Source organism: Elephantulus edwardii, unplaced genomic scaffold (genome assembly GCF_000299155.1).
Source record: "Elephantulus edwardii isolate Elephantulus edwardi_28Jun2011 unplaced genomic scaffold, EleEdw1.0 scaffold00044, whole genome shotgun sequence".
NCBI lineage: Eukaryota > Metazoa > Chordata > Mammalia > Macroscelidea > Macroscelididae > Elephantulus > Elephantulus edwardii.
The window spans coordinates 10,068,919-10,086,378 of NW_006399794.1; the positions used below are offsets into that span (position 1 = coordinate 10,068,919).

The 17,460-nt window shown below is 37.0% G+C and overlaps 2 protein-coding genes across 2 annotated transcripts; both read right to left on the minus strand.

Moving 5' to 3' along the window:
* Positions 1 to 4,208: 4,208 nt before the first annotated feature.
* On the minus strand, positions 4,209 to 5,147 carry LOC102843227 (olfactory receptor 52E8-like). The gene has a single exon (XM_006885481.1). It carries the CDS (start codon positions 5,145 to 5,147, stop codon positions 4,209 to 4,211), a length of 939 nt encoding a protein of 312 aa, XP_006885543.1.
* A 10,064-nt stretch (positions 5,148 to 15,211) lies between these two features.
* On the minus strand, positions 15,212 to 16,168 carry LOC102867675 (olfactory receptor 52N2-like). Its single transcript, XM_006885645.1, has one exon. It carries the CDS (start codon positions 16,166 to 16,168, stop codon positions 15,212 to 15,214), a length of 957 nt encoding a protein of 318 aa, XP_006885707.1.
* Between the last annotated feature and the right edge of the window lie 1,292 nt (positions 16,169 to 17,460).

Below are 17,460 nucleotides of genomic sequence, written 5' to 3' on the forward strand. Positions count from 1 at the left end.
ATTAATCATACATAAATTGTCAAGCAAGAATTTTGCAAATAAATTATTCTAGGTAAGATGAATATTCATATATAAAAATTTATCCTTATTTTAGATAATAGATAAGTGAATTTCAGGTGAAACACAAAGCTAAATGACAAATGAGTAAAGAATGTTGAAAGTAACATAGGAGAATGTCTTTGTATTATTGTATTAGCTAAAAATATTTCTTCAGATTGATAGAAAGAAATGTACTTTTCATGAGATTAATCAAATGAGTCAACATAAATTGGACTTCATTTAAGGTAGAAATTTGAAATTCTTAAAAGACATCATTAAAAATGTGAAAAGGCAGCAATATAGATGATTGTATAAGCCCTGCATCTGGGAAACCTAGGGTCCTAGAAAAAGCATTCTCACAATTTGACAAGAGGAAGAAAAATAATACAGTTTTGAAGAAATAAGTACTCTCTTGTTGTTGTTGTTGTTAGGTGCTGTTGAGTACAACGCATAACAATTCTGTGAACAGCAAAGCTGGACCCTGTCCTATCTGTGCCATTCTCACAATCTCTGATACACTTGAGCCTACTGCTGCAGTACCTGTGTCAATCTACTTCAATGAAGGTCTTCCTCTCCTTCACCATCCCTCTACCTTTCCAGGAACTTTATTATCTCTCTCCAATGAACCGTTTCTCCTAGCAACATACTTAAAGTATGTGAGACAAAGTTTTATTATCAGATTTTGCCTTCCAGATGCTCTCTGGTTGCACGTTCTCTAAATCATATCCTTTTGCAGTCCATGGGGTAGTCAGCACTCTTGTCCTTCACCACAGTTCAAAGACATCAATTCTTCTGTCATCTTTATTCACTGTCCAACTCTCAGAAACATAACAAGTGATTGAGCAGACCTCAGCCTGAATAAGGTAAGTGTACCTTAGTCCTCAAACCAATATTATTGTTCCTCAATAATTTAAAGGGGCACCTGATTTCTGACTTTTCTAGTGCAATATGTCTCTTGATCTCTTGACTGCTGCTGGTGGTACCAAGTGTACCAGCACTTGCGGCTCCAAGTAAGAAGTCCTTGACAGTTTCAATCTTTTCTCCACCTCTCATGGTGTTGCATATCATTCCCACATGAAGATCTTTGCTCTCTTAACAATGAGATGCAATCCATAGTGGAGGTCACAGTCTTTGATTTTCTGCAACAAGTTTTTCCAGACTTCCTCACTTTCAGCAAGCAAGATTGTGTCATCTGCATAATGAAGGTTATTGTTTTCCTCCAATCCTAATGCTACATTCATCATAGAGTCAAACTTCTCAAATAATTTTCTCTGAATACAGATTGACTAGCTATGGAGAAAGCATACAACTCTAATGCACACCTTTCCTAATTTTAAACCATGCAGTGTCCCATTTGCTCTGCCTGCACAATGATCTCTTGGTCTAGGTATAAGTTTTGTATGAGATTAATTAAGTGTTCTAGGACTTCCATTCCTCTCAAAGTTACCTATAATTTGTTATGATCCATATAGCCAAATAAGTAAAAGAGGATATACAAATAGAAAATGGTCAAACAAAAGAATTCACAATATCATAAGTTATCAGTTCCTATTAGTGCTTGTGAAGCTGGTGGTAGTTGAAATTTTTGTACATAACTGGTACAAATGGAGAAAGTACACAATTTTGAAAAACTGATATTTTACTTTCTACTAAAGACACCATTCCTCTCACCTAGAAATTGCATGTTTAAAAAATATAATTGACATTAATATTTAATAATATGCACAAGAATATTCATGGTAGTTTTGTTCATAATAGTAAAAAAACTGGGTAAAACACAAATGCCTGCTCAAAATAGATAGATTTTTTATTTCTATATAATGGAATGCTATACATTTAAAAGTAACAAACTACAGGTATATACAGTGACATAAGTGATTCTCAAGGCATAATTTTAAGCAAAAAGTCCAATCATTAATTCATATGAAATTTATAAACTAAACAAATGTACAGTAGCTAAAAAAGAAAAATTAATTAGAGACTATACTGACCTGAGAGTCATGGGGCCTCCTCTGGCTTCTTGGTAGTGTTAAGATGTTAGTCTGAGTAGTTATTACATAGATTCAGAATGTCCCATAAACTGTACATGTCTCCTGTCAATTTTTTTGTAGGTCCCTATGTTTTTGTAAGTAATTTCAATAACCAAAAATTAGCATACCAGTGCCAACTGGCAGCCAATTCTTTAACAAGTCCATGAAATAAATACTGTACTAGCCATTTTCTAGACCACCATCTCCCTAGAATTGAGTCTAGCTAAAAGACCCCGATACCTCATTGGGTACTAGTGCAAGAGCTCCTTGAGAGATTCACTAAACCACATGAATGCAGGGAAGAGAATGGGTAGGGTTCCAAGAGGCATCCTAAAGCAGACAGAAGGTGTGAGCCTCAAAAATCAGGTGAGTCTCTGTCTGGACTCAGAGCACCCCAGTCAGATAGTGCTACCTTCAATTATCAGTACTGTTGTTGTTTGTTGTTAAGTAGGAACCAACCTATTGCTGACCCTCCAGTAGGTTTTCAGGCCTCGTCACAGGAAATATAGACATTTTCACATCAGATATTCTACAGTGCAGGATCCTGCTTGCCTGCAACTGTCTAGTTTTCTCTGCTAGTAAAATTTTGTCAAGTCATATGTGGAAAATTCTTTTACTTTTTATTTCTTTTGTATTTGAACATTGAGAGATTATATCAGTTTTTTAAGCACCTACAATGTAAGACGATTCTGACAGTAAACAGTAACAAAATACATTGAACATTGACAAAAAATAGAAAAAAAATATATAGGATATTGAGACTCTTCAATCACAAGAACTACAAATTGTGAAAGGGCTGGAAATTACAAAAGCCTTACTTTTATTAGCAAGAATGAAATGTTAATAAAATTTGTGAGACTATGAGCAAATACTTCTAGAAAATTATGTTTGGCCTTTGAAAATATAATTGACATGAAAAGGAATACACGCATTTGAGGGTGTCCTGAGCATCAATAATTCTTTAGCATGTTAATGAATTTTTGGTCGCTTTCTGTGGTACACATAAAGATATATGAGGAGGGAAATTTACTTAGAACAGTTCGTCATTTATAGGAAGACTGCATAATTACAATTCTGTTGTTGTTATGTACTGTCCAGTCAGAACTGATTCATTCATCACTGAATCTTCAGTGTTTTCAGAGGCAGAAAATTGTATAAGAGGAGACTGTACATCTTTCTCTCATGGGGTACCTGGCGGATTCAAACCCCAGACCTTTGGGTGGGCAGCACAACTCCATACCACTAAGTCACCAGAGCTCCCTAGATATGACAAACCCAGAAATATTATATTCTGTGCTATAGAATTATGATAAAATTTCTCCAAAATTTTATCTTTTTTTAAATTTCTAGGTCCTTTCTGTTTTAGCATATAATTGTCAATAAACATTTATGGATAAAAAGAATTAATTAAAATTAATGAAAGAAACCCACAAGTGTTTAACAATCCATACTTCTTGATGAATGGATATTGATCAGTTTGATAATACAGCCAACATAGTTTACTATCTGCAAAAGAAAAGAAAAGAAATCTTTTGTTCCACATAACCAAGGGAGCTCTGGTAGCCTAGTGGCAAGAAGCTGTACTGCAATATTGAAGGCATGCTGTTTGAGGCCACCAGCTGCTCTGCAGGAGAAGGATGGGCAATCTCTTTCTGTGCGATTAACTCCCTCTGAACACCCACCAGAGTGTCAGCTATGGATCAGTTCTGACTTTAAGGTACACAACAACAACAACTACCACTACATAATCAATTCCTGCTCTCTATATATTAATCAGGGGGAAAAAATATAATTCTAAGAAACCTTTACAAATAATCCACCCCAGATTTTAGGTATCCCAAATGGTCATAGTGCTTTATATGACATGAATCACTTTCTGTTCTTTGTGGTTCAGTGTCTAGAGAAATTAGGAAAGCCATAATACTAAAGAGATGAAGACCCTCAACAAAATGGGTTGGCACTGTGTTTGTAGCAATGGACTCAAGCATATCAGAGATTGTGAGGATGGCAAGGTTCAGATCTGTTGTTCATAGGGTCACTACGAGTCATTGTCCACTGCTGTTTTGAGTTACAGTAGTGATGAACAAAAGACAATCCCTTTCCCTTTAATAGAATGGTACCTTTTTGAGGCCACTTATGCTAGTCTTTTTTAAAAAAGATGCTTAAAACCCGCTCCCGAATCTGCTTTGTCCTGACCCCGTAGATCACTGGATTAAGGGCGGGTGGGACAACCACATATAGGTTGGCCAGGAGAATGTGAATGTATCTGGGAACATTTCTGCCAAATCTGTGGGTCATGAAGGAGAAGAAAGCTGGTGTGAAGAAGGCCAGGATTACACAGATGTGGGAGCCACATGTGTTAAGTGCTTTGAGTCTGGCATCTCGAGAAGGAAGGCAGAAGACAGCCCTGAGTATTCTCACATAGGAGACGGCAATCAGAATTACATCAACAAGTACCATTGATATAAGAACTAATCCGAATACCATGTTTGCCTTTATATTGGCACAGGCCAGACGCGCAATCCCCATGTGCTCACAATATGTGTGTGGGATTACATGGTGTCCACAGAAGGGAAGCCTCAAGATAAGAAAAACTAATGGAACAACCAAAATGAAATTGACACCAAACACCACCACCAGAATGAAGCCAATGGTCCTATTAGTGAGAATTAGACTGTACCTAAGAGGATTGCAGATAGCAACGTAGCGATCAAAGGCCATGGCAACCAACACAACAGTCTCCATAGCAGTGAATATGTGAATGAAGAACATCTGGGCGACACAGCCCCCAAAGCTAATCTCTCTTAAATTAAACCAGAAGATGCTCAACATCTTGGGGATGGTAGATGTGGACAGTCCCAGATCAATGGAGGCTAACATGGCCAAGAAGTAAAACATGGGCTGGTGAAGGCTATTTTCAGTCTGGATCACAAACAAGATAGTGATGTTTCCCACAAGGGCGATCAAATATACAGCGCAAAATGGAAACCCAATCCAGAGGTGCATCTCTTCAAGGCCTGGAATCCCCAGTAGAAGGAAAGAGGAGGGGTGGAACTTGGTATAATTTGAGTGTGACATATCTCTTTTCTTTTGAAATCTGAGAGAAAGAAAACAATGCAACAAACTATTTAAAAATTCAAATGTTATATAGTAAGGTTAAATACAATATATTTCTAGCAGAAATCATCAGGAAACCATAAAGGAGATTTTACATCAGTCTAATAGTAATTTAATTCTTCTGAGGTATAGCAAACAAATCAAAGCTTCTTATTTAATCTAAAAATTGCTTTGGGGTGAAACAAAGAGTATCTAAATAAAATAAGCACATTTAAATATGTACATTCATATATATTCTTTGTATGCTTTTGTATACCAAGTAGATATGAGCTAAAAGTACTTTAAAGTAAAATATAGTGTGAAAATTAAACAAGGGCTCTAAAGCTCATGTCTTTAAATATGATCAAGAAGGAATCCATTCTAACAAAGGGGTATTTAAACAGAAACATGAAATTAACATAATTTAACTTAGATTTATCAATGAAAATGAGATATATCTAAAAGAAATACACTTAGGGTTACAGTATAGACAGAATATTCTTTTTTAAATTTTTTTTATTAATTTTAATAGAGATTTTGGATTTCCATTCACTCCTTGCTGCACTTTTCTCCCTGCCCACCCCTCCCCACCAGTTCGCTCCTTTCTTTGAAAAGAAAAAGAAAACAAAAATTCCTTCATTGGTATATAATTCCCCCATTCCCCTCCTCCCCCGAGTACAAGTCTCTATGCAACATTAATTCTGGACTCCTGTGCTAAACCATAATACTCAATCATATATCGCCTCTAATCTGTTCTTTCCCTCATCGTTTCAATACAGTATACATAATTTATCTAGTTTTTTCTTAGTCTTACCCCAACCCTGATGTCAGACCCATTCTACAACAGTGACATCATGCAATATATTCTTTTATGAACTGAAAGTAGTAATAATCACTTTCTACTTAATAATGCTATGAAACATGGGCTTTAAGGGAAATCAATTCTTTCTCTCTGGGGAATCAGGAAACTGAATTGTGAGAAGAAAACGGACAGAATTGATGCCTTTGGCTTTCTGTTACCTGCTTCTTCTCCACTAAACAGCTGGGCTGGTAATTTAAAGGTTACCTTGCTGGTATATGCCGTGAGCTTCTAGATTGAGTGAGACTAGAGAAAGATTGTTCTAGTCCTCTGGGTAGATGACGAAATTACTCACTTCCAAAAGTTTTACCAAGGCTTTGACTGAAACTTCTAGAGACATTTATTCTAAAATGATTGTTAGGAACAAATGTCTAATATTGAATATATCCTTTGTTGCTTTTTAAATTTTTTTTAATTTTAGGAGCCCATGACGGAAGACTTTAGCCTTACCAAAAACATTCAAACACCTCCATTTTGCTTCTGCTGCATGGTAAATTCCTCTTTTTGTTACAGGTACAACTTTATCTTAACCCTTCTTATATCACCACATCTCAGATTCCCTGTCTCATTTCTGATTCATGTCTCTTTCAGATCTGTCTTACACAGTGTTACCTGCCTTAGTCATGATTAGACTACTGCATTATCTCTCCTTCTGACTTCATTCTCTTTGTTAGCCCTACAAAGGGAAGTTTATTATTGTATTGCAGCAGGCTTCCACTACTGGCCCATCACCCTTACAGCCATTAATCCCTGTGGTCTAGAAGGTTCCCTTCCTTAAAGAAGATGTTCAATCCTCCTGTGACTTTATTTCTGAACCATGGGATTTATGGCTGCCACCTTTCACTAATTTCTATTCTGACCATCCCCATAGACCTATTCCTGAGCTACACTTTAACCCATTAGAATTAAACTCTCAAAAAGATGTTAGTCTTGAGTTACAATTAGAAAACATAATTGGAATATTATGATAAAGTCTGTAGAGTTAATGAATCTAAAATGACAAGTGTAACAATAATGGCATACACAAACAGTATTGAAAAGTAGTTAGTGTCAGTGCTCCAAGGCTTTGGAGACACTTTCACTTTATTAACTAAGCAAAGTGGCCAACATCAGACATGTTTAGTCTTCTAGAACCTCCCAGTTCCCATTATATATTGCATTCTAAAACTACACATAGAGACTAGTATCCCCTTTTATAACATCTTAAAACAGTGCAGCCTGGTAGGAAGAGTCTTCCATGTTAGCAGTGAGAGCTCAGCTATTTCTCCTCACATAACTTTAGTTCAGACCAATTTAATTGACATTCCCTATGATTCAGACACCACTGATGAGTAGTTTTACCAAATCAGTAAAGTAGCAGTATTGGTGGAAACTCATATGTAGTTAACACATGCTAGCAAATGCAACATTGAAAACAGAGAAGCAGGAGAATAAGATAAGTAGAAGAAATACTTAAGCAATTACTGCCATATGTGATATGATGAACTGGTAACACTGTCTCAGGATTCTTCCAGTAGTGACTAGATTGACTCCTACAGACAATATTCATTGTATTCTCTAGGAGTCCAACTTCTACTCTGAATGTCAAATCTGTAAGGTATCTTAAAAATCGGCCCCTTTTTATTGAAGTAACCATTATTCTCTCAGGCTTTCATTAGAATTCCAGACATTTAAAATTTAGAATGCTGATAGCCTTATAACTAACCTCATCAGAAGTTAAACTAATGGATGATTAAAAAGGGACTGGTGAGGTTGTGGAGAAACCAGAATCCTTACCCACTGTTGGTAGGAGTGTAAAATGGTGTAACCACTATGGAAGGCAGTATGGCACTTTCTCGAAAAGTTGCAAATAGAAATACCATTTGACACAGCAATTCCACTACTGGGGAATATACCCCAAAGGAACCATAACTGCCACCCAAGTAGATATATGCACACTCATGTTTATTGCAGCTTTGTTCACAATAGCAAAGAGTTGGAAACAACCTAAATACCCATCAGCAAACGAATGGATGAAGAAGTTGTGATATATTCACACAATGGAATACCATGCTGCATTGAAAAACAAGGAACTCATGAAATATTATCCAAAATGGGTGACCCTGGAAGACATTATGCTGAGTGAAATATCTTAGTCACAAATGGACAAATATTGCATAGTACCACTATTATAAATGGGACTGACATTGGGGTTGGGAGGAGACTGAGAAAGATAGGATAAATTATGTATACTGCATTGAAACAGATGAGGGAGAGAACTTTTTTAAAAATTTTTTTACTTTATTATTTTTGTGTGTGAGTGTACCGTCAAATCAGATCTGACTGGTACAGGAGGAGATTGTCCCTCCTTCCCTGGCAGAGCATCTGGTGGATTCAAACCGTGAGCCTCTGGAATTGTAGTTGCAGCTCCTTGCCACTAGGCCACCAGAGCTCCCCTGGGAGAGAACTTTTTAAAAGGGATATGTGATTAGGTATTTTTGTCATGACAGGAGTCCAGAACAAAGGCTGCATAGTGGAGTGGACTTGGGGGGAGGGATTTTATACCAATGAGATAATTTTTCTTTTACTTTTCAAAGAGAAGAGTGAACTAGCAGGAAGTTTGGGCTGGGAGACAAGTGCAACAATGAATGAATCAAAATCCAAAGTCTCTGTAAGTTTTCATTAAAATTAATAATAATTTTAAAAAGGGACTGGTCACCAATTCCAAGACATAAAATAGAATGAATAATTTTATTCTGGGTGTGGGTATCATTGAGCAGTTAGGTCAATCACACATTTAGGGACAGCAAGTAGAGCCAGCACATATAATTTGCCTTTCTGTTAACCTTTCCAGATGTTTCTTAGTCCCTGTTTCTGTGGATACCATCTGTCCTTCTCTCTAACACATACATAGTGCCATCAAGTCAGAATTGACTCATGACTGGCTTTCCATTGGGTGTTTGAGGAGGTAAACTTCACAGAAGGAGATTGCCTATTTTTCTCCCAAAGAGCAGCTAGTGGATTTGGATCATCGGAGCAGCACAGCCTGTGGGTTATCAGTACAACTCCTCATGATGATGACTGATCCCCAATGTACACGATGCAAGATTTCCTAATAAAGAGATATTGTCCTAATGCTTGAATTGGTATGCAGTGTTATACACACTTGGAATTTAGTATTTCTGACAGGGCTTCCAAGTCATCAGATGACTTTAGATTACCAGAGGCTTATGATTTTCCCAGGGTCACATCTGTGGAAAATGACCCTGATTTCACAGAGAAGGGTACAATTCTGAAATACTCATGGTACGCTAGGGTTTATTATTCATAAATCATAACTTGTAATACAATACATAGCATGAGGGTTTTTCCTTTAATTGGGAAAGCCCACCTGCTAGCACAGTGATCTCACTTGGTCCTTCCTGCAGTAATTAACTTCAGAAAGGGACATTGATGATGAGAAATAATGTCCCATGTACTATAAAATTCAACTGTCTCCTTTTCATACCCACTTAATGCAGTTGAATAGTGTCCCAGCAACAATGGGCCATCTAAAAATGAAGTTTCTAAGCTCAGGAGGAAAATTATGAAATTATGTTTTCATATTGCTATGTGGTATAGATTGTATTGTGTCCCTCTAAATTATGGACACAAAACTGTTGTTGAGAATTTACTTAGAGTGTTAAAGTCCAAAAACATGTGAATTTAAAGACTAAGGTATGTTTGATATAAACCATGATATTTTAAATTGCTCCCTAAGGATCTGAAAAACAAGATGGAAGAAGAATTGATGGTTTGAATTGTGGTGTTGGTGAAAAGATTGGATATACCATGGACAGAAAAAAGAACAAAACAAATCTGTTTTGGAGGAAGTGTAACCAGAATGCTTCTTAAAGGCAAGGACAATGAAACTTGGTCTCACATACTTAGGGAACTTCATTAGGAGAACATCATCAGTAAAAGAGAGGAAAACCCTCCATAAGTTGTATTGGCAGTGACTGCAACAATGGGCTTGAACATGACAGAGATCTCAAGGATGGGGCAGGAGAAGGTAAGGCTCAGATCTGTTGCTTGAAAGGTTGCTAAGAGTCATAGTTCAGTAGCACCCAACAAAAACAAAGTCAGAAATTTGTGGTGTTTCTGTTACAGTAGAACTACATATCTAAGGTGGTATGAGTTAGAAAAGGGTGCATTTCACTAGTGTTTATCAATTACCAGTGTTTGAATCATCAGCTGAATAAACAGTATTGTCTATTTTCTTAAACACTGAGGTAGCGATTCTAATTTAACCTGCATTTAAGCTCCAGCCCAATTCAAGAGTGTCTTTGGTGGAATTTGTCTCTTTCTGGAAAACTCCTTCTTACGGTCATTAACAATAACTATAGGACACTCTCCTTTTTTTAAATTAGAGTTTCAACAATAAGAAAGCCCAAAGATTTAAAATATGAGTCACAATAAATATTTAGTGACCAAAACCTCATTCTAGACCTTGACTTTGGCTATTGATGCTGAGAAGTGTTGATTTTTTTAGGTACTAAATTATGAGATAATATTTTATTCAAATATAGGGTTTAACTCCACCACCTTTCTAAGAGTGATGTCCTTAACAAAGAATGGACTCTCCTAACAACTTGTCCAAAATATTTGAGATGAAGTTTCAACCTTCTTGCCTCAAGGATCACTGTGGTTTTACTTTCTCCAAGACATATTTGTTGTTCTTTTGGCAGTCCATGGGGTATTCAGTGCTTTCCTCCAACACCACGACTCAAAGGCATCGATTCTTCTTCTGTCATCCTTATTTATTGTCCAACTTTCAGATGCACAGAAAGTAATTTAAAAGATTATGGCTTGAATCAGATATACCTTGGTCTTCAAACTGATATCATTTCTCTAACCCTAGCCCCAACTGTAACGCTAATACCTTGGAGAGATCCTTGGCAGATTTCCTGACATTTGGTAACAAGAGTGTTGATTGTAGACCTAAAAACAATGAAATCATTGACAACTTCATTTTTTATCCATCCATCATGATATTGTCTATTGGCCCAGCTGTGAGGATTTTTGCCTTTTTGATATGAAATTTAATCTATATTGAAGAATATCGTCTTTAATCTTCTGCAACAAGTGTTGCAAGTCCTTCTCACTTTCAGCAAGCAAGATTTTTCATCTGCATAGTGTGTCAATGCAGATTGTTGCTGTGTCTTCTAATCCTGATGCCACATTCCTCTTCATAAAGTCCACCCTCTCAGATTATTTTCTCAGCATACAGATTGAATATGTATGGAGAAAGGATACAGTCTAGACACACACCCTTCCAGATTTTAAATTATGCGGTGTTCTCTTGTTCTGTTCATACAACAGCTTCTTGACCTAGGTATAGGTTTCACATGACCACAACTAAGTATTCTGTTATTTCCATTCTTCTCAAGGTTACCAATAATTTGTTATGATCCACACAGTCAAATGCCTTTGCACAGTCAGTAAAACAAAAATAAACATCTTTTTGTTGCATCTGTTTGTTGAAATATGTTAATTGATATTCTATCAATTCCTGGGCCTTATTTTTTGCCAATGCCTTGAGTGTATCTTGAATTTTATCCTTCATTGGCATCGGTTCTTGATCATAAACTGCTTTTTGAAATGGTTCCTTGTCAGTAAATTCTCTTTGATGTAGTGACTCTGTATATTCTCTCCATTTTCTTCCTGTATCATTCAAGATTTTGCCCATAGTTTCCTTCAGTATTGCAGCTCGAAGTTTGGATTTGTTTTTTCAGTTCTTTCAGCTTAAGACATGCCCACTGAGTTCTTTTCTTTTGATTTTCTAACTCCAACTCTTTGCAAATTTCACTATAATACTTTGCTTACTTTGCTTTGTCTTTGTAAGCTGCCTTTTGAAATCTGTTCATCTCTTTTACTCTATGATTCTTCTCTCTCTCTCTCTCTCTCTCTCTCCCTCCCCTCTCCCTCCTTCCCTCCTTCCCTCCTTCCCTCCTCAACATTCTAGTGTAAATTTCAGAGTTTCTTCTGACATCCATTTTGGTCATTAGCACCAGCAGTCAGGAAATCAAAAGACGAATTGCATTGGGAAAATTGCTGTCATGGACCTCTCCAGAGTTATGAAGAGCAATGATGTCAGTATAGATACAAAGGTGCACCTAATCCAGGCCATAGTCTTCTCAATTACTTGTTATGCTTCAGAGAGTTGGACAGTGACTAAGGATGACAGAAGAATAAATGCCTTTGAGTTGTAGTGCTGGAGAAGAGTCTTGAACATACCATGAACTGCCAAGAAAACAAATATGTTTGTCTTAAGAGGGTAAAACCAAGTCTCTCCTTGGAGGCTAGGATTTTGAAGCCCCACCTCACTTACTTTGGGCATGTGGCCAGGAAAGATAGGTCCTTGGAGAAGGACATCATGCTTGGAAGGGTGGATGGACAGTGCAGGAGAGGAAGACCCAGGATGAGTTGGATAGGTACAGTGACTGGGGCGTTGGGGATTTTTTTTGGTCAGATTTAGTGAGACTGGATCAGGACAGGGAACGGTTCAAAGCTACTGTACATAGGGTTGCTATGCATGACAGATTACTTAACCAATAACATTCTATGACAGGTTTAGAAACAGGAGTGACATATACTTCCTAAGCAATATGCCTCCAGAAATGCTATGAACTTTGATAAATGTCAATAATTGCAGAAGGGCTTCAGGCCTTTTGTTCAGAGGGTAACTATGAGTCGTGCTCAACTCAGTCAATCAACAACAACAATAAAAATAAAAACATTAAATCTTCCAAGTGCTGTGGCTCTATGTACTGAAAATACTTTTTAGAATTTTTTAAAAAGAATAAGAGTTATGTGTCAATTTGGAGACTGTTTTTTTCCCCTTTTAGTTTTTATTAATTTTCTTTTAATAAAAATAATTGCTGTAGTATTATTACATATGGAATATCATGATTTGGAGCAAGGGGAAACTGGTACAGGAGGGAGAGACAGCTGAATGCTTTCAAGAATATATATGCAGGATCAATCATTTTGTGAATTACTACCTAATTTGGGAGGGACTGGAGAGCATTATGCTGAGTGAACTAACTCAGTCCCACAAGGACAAATACTGTATAAAACCATTATTCTAGAATGAGTATGATGATCCAAGGTGGGGAGTGGGGGTGGGAATAGAGGGGTCAGGATGGTGGGTAGGGTGTTAGTCATAGGTTTGCATAATTCGATGGGTGAGTGGGGTGAAGAAAATGGGAAGGATCTTTTGTGAAAAACAATGTATTCAAACTTTGTAAATAAATTAGAGTTACATAAAAAAACTAATTAAATGCAAATGAAATAAAAACACCTCATTAAAGGTATTTGTGACCTTGGGGGGGGAAAAAGGATATGTAGAATGTACCACACAATTGTAGAGAGTGTTGATTATCACAAAGATAATTTATTCAAAAGAGTATTTCTTGTACTGATAGTTACTTTGAGTCAGTTATAACTAATGTACCCTACTGTGTTACAGAGCAGAACTGCATAGTGGACATTCCTAAGCTGTCATCTTAACACAAGCAGATTTTCAGGCCTTTTCTTCAGCAGTACTTCTGAGTGAGTATGACCACCAACCTTTTGACTAGTGCATGAGAGAAAACCATTTGTACTATCTAGAGACCCTACACAAGAGAAACAATCACTGAATGTGTTTGGAAGAAAAAAATCAAATTGTTACTCTAAGGACTAAGGACTTATGGAAAGTAAAGGGAATAGTAAATCTTTTCATCTGATTCTTGATGCATTTTAAAGTAATAATTTATTATTTTTAACATTTTAAACCTTACAATTATGCATTAGATATCTCTTTTAAACACTGTTGGAAGTTTATAATCACAAAAGAAAGCAATAAAATAAGAAAGGTAAGTGTGAAATCAATCAACAAAGAAAGTACAAAGAGACCTGTAATCACAAAAACAGACGTAGTCAAGAGTAAAAAAGTAAGAGAAGGGCTTGCAGTATTTATTAAAGGACGTAGAATGGTACAGGTAGACAAGGAGAAAGTGCACTCATGATATAGAGGTTATAAAAGAATCACAAAAGTTGTTTAAGAATGTAACTTGCCCATCATGAGAGGAGAAATAAGTTCTTTGAATTGAAAAGGAATAAATAGTGTATGAAATAAAGAATTTTTTAAAATAAGATTTTTCTGGTCCTTGCTTGACAATGAGGAAAAAATTAAAGACTTTGTGAACGTGAGAAAAGTTCATAAAAACTATGTATTAGAAATTTCTTTGTATATCAGGCAGAGTGTTTCCCAACAAGATAGTTCTAGAATTACATAGCACAGTTGGCAATGAACATAAGTCTAAAAGATTTACCATGACTTCGGAATTTTCATCTGGTAAGCTCCCTGTTTTTATTAGAGCAGAATGTTTCATGTACATTTCTATTAAATTCCCTCTTTGTTATGAGTTCAATTTTAATAGTACTGGAAAGATTAATTCTAATGAGGCCAATAATAAGTCTTACATGAGAAAGAAAGAATGAGTGGGTGCGTGAGTGAATTACTTCTAACATACAATAATAATCCAATAAATGCTTTTGCTGTGTTGACTGATAAAATAACAATGACATTTTTAGGTTCATTTTAAACAGAGGTTCATGGGTTCTAAGTAGGTTCTAGGGAGAACAAAATTTTCAGATCTGCCTTGTACAAATTAGAAAGTATTTTTAAAGATACTATACCTAATAATAAAAATAACTTTATAAAAATTCTACATCTGAATCTGGATTGTCTTACAAATACTGGAAGATATTGCAATACTGAGCCCTCCTTACACAGGGCAAGAATGTGCTCGATCTAATTAGAGTCTGTCTTGATGGAAAGGATATACTCACTCCATGTCACTACCGTCTCCCTCTTCTCACACAGTCCACATATGTGTGACACCCCTCAATCTAACCCACACTCCTCTATCTAAAAACTTTCATGTAAACCTTAATCTGTACAAAGAATAGCTATGTGACTTCTATATTTTCATCTTCAGCACATCGACTTATTTTCTGACAAGAAACATTGATTCTCTGCTTCATACTTGCAAAGGCTTCAGAAAAATGGCTCAGAATGGCTCGTTTTAAATACCACTTTACTCACGTCTTCCTTTCTTTGCCCTTTCTCCTCTTTCTTTTCCTCCTTAAGCAAATGAAACTATTCGATAATTTGGTTCTCTTATGTATAGACAGTCTTATCTCCAAATAAAAATCTGATCACACCTTCCCGGATCTGCTTGGTCTTTACTCCATAAACAATTGGGTTCATTGTAGGAGGTAAGAGCAGATAAAGGTTGGCCACAATGATGTGGATGTGGTGTGGGATAATGTGTCCCCCAAAACGGTGAGTGAAAAAAGTGAAAAAGGCTGGGACATAGGTAATCACGATGGCACAGATATGAGAGGTGCAGGTGCTGAAGGCTTTGTGACGAGCATCTGCAGATGACAAGCTCACGACAGCCCTCAAGATCATTGTGTAAGACACTGAGATACAGCAGATGTCAAACACACCAATCAGAAGAGCAACCATTAAGCCATAAATAGCATTAACCTTGAAATTGCCGCAGGATACTTTAGCCACAGACATGTGGTCACAGTAGGTGTGAGGGATGAAGTTGTTCTGGCAGTAGGGCAAGCGCTTGGTGAGGAAGGTGAATGGCATGATGAGCATCACACTCCTCAGGAAGGTGGCAAGACCAGCCTTGGCAATGACAGGGTTGGTGAGGATGGTGGCATAGCGTAAGGGATAGCAGATGGCCACATAGCGGTCCAGGGCCATGAGCATAAGCACCCCAGACTCCATCCCAGTCAACATGTGGACAAAAAACATCTGGACTAGGCAGGCATTGAAGTCAATCTCTTTGAGGTTGAACCAGAATATACATAGCATATTTGGTACAGTTGAGGTGCACAGAGTGACGTCAGTGAATGAGAGCAGGGCCAGGAAGTAGTACATGGGCCGATGCAGAGCTTCTTCATGTCTGATGAGGTAGATGAGCCCACAGTTCCCTATGACAGCGATGACATACATGAAGCAGAATGGCAGGGAGATCCAGATGTGTGCAGCTTCCAACCCAGGAATGCCATTCAAGATGAAGAATCCCGGGGTCAGGCTGGAGCAGTTGACCCCAGACATGATGGCTAACAGGAGGAGAACATAAACGATTCTTTGAAAATTATAATCTTCTAGATAATAAAATAATACAAAAATGAGTAGAAAACTTGGAAATCACATGTGAGAAGCTGGTTTTCATAAGACTTTTCAAATGAGAGTGGTGACTAAGTCATTCTTGTCAGATTTTATAGCTTTATAGTAGTTTGCAATATTGGTGTTTATTTAACCCTCTATGCCTTACTTTCCACAATCTAACATGAGGATGAAATGAGTCCAAATTATTCAGTAAGAGTTTATTTAAAGTACTAGAACTATGTATTAACTATAGTGAGTACTTGATAAATGTTACAAAAACTGCTTTCTTTGTTATTGCTATTCCTATCCTTCCCTATCTCAGTATAAGGCATCCCATACATTCAAACTTACCTTGGTTAGTATGTAGAATTCTAAAGAAGCTGCTCAACAAAGTTCTAACTCAAGTGCCATTGTATGCTTTGGGTGGGAAACATGGTATGATGTCTTGAAGGTACTGATGGCCTAGTTGTAAGAAGCTGTGTTACAATCCCAAAGGCACATGGTTTGAATCCACTAGCTTCTCCATAGGAGAAGAATGGGCAATCTCCTGTGTGAATTAATGCCTCTGAAAACCTACCGAGAGGGTCGGTTATGGGTCGATTCCAACTCAAGGGTACACGCAACAATTATATTGAAAAAGTAAATAACCTTAATTTTTTTTTCTTTCGTTGCTGTATATTTTCCTCCCTTTCCCCTTCTTTCACCTCCCCTAATCCCCATTGCAAAGCACCTCTTGTTCCAAATTGTTGTCATACGTATAATGTAATCACATATTCCTCTCAGGCAGTTCTTCTCCTCATCTTTTCTAAAGCAGTATTCATTATCTATCCACTCTTTTCTGATTCTTCTCTCAATCCTTCATGTCAGTCATACTTTATAACAGCGATTTTATGTAGTATCTGTCCTCTTGTGACTGAGGTATTTCACGCAGCATGATGTCTTCCAGACTCACTCACTTGGTGTAATGTTTTAGGAGTTCATTGTTTTTTGATGCTGTGTAATATTGGTTGCAGTCTGGAATGTTCTCCAAAAGTTGAAAATAGAAATACCATTTGATGCAGCAATTCCACTACTGGGAATATACTCTGGAAAAAAACCAGAGCCACAACTCAAAAAGACGTATGTAGGCACACCCATGTTTGTTGTTGTGTTAATCACAATAACAAAGAGCTGGAAGCAGCTAAGGTGCCCATAAACAAATGAATGGGTAGAAAACATATGGTACATTCACACAGTAA

Coding starts and splice junctions, on each gene's coding strand:
- LOC102843227 (XM_006885481.1), bottom strand. CDS start 5,147: ATGTCACACTCAAATTATACCAAGTTCCACCCCTCCTCTTTCCTTCTA.
- LOC102867675 (XM_006885645.1), bottom strand. CDS start 16,168: ATGTCTGGGGTCAACTGCTCCAGCCTGACCCCGGGATTCTTCATCTTG.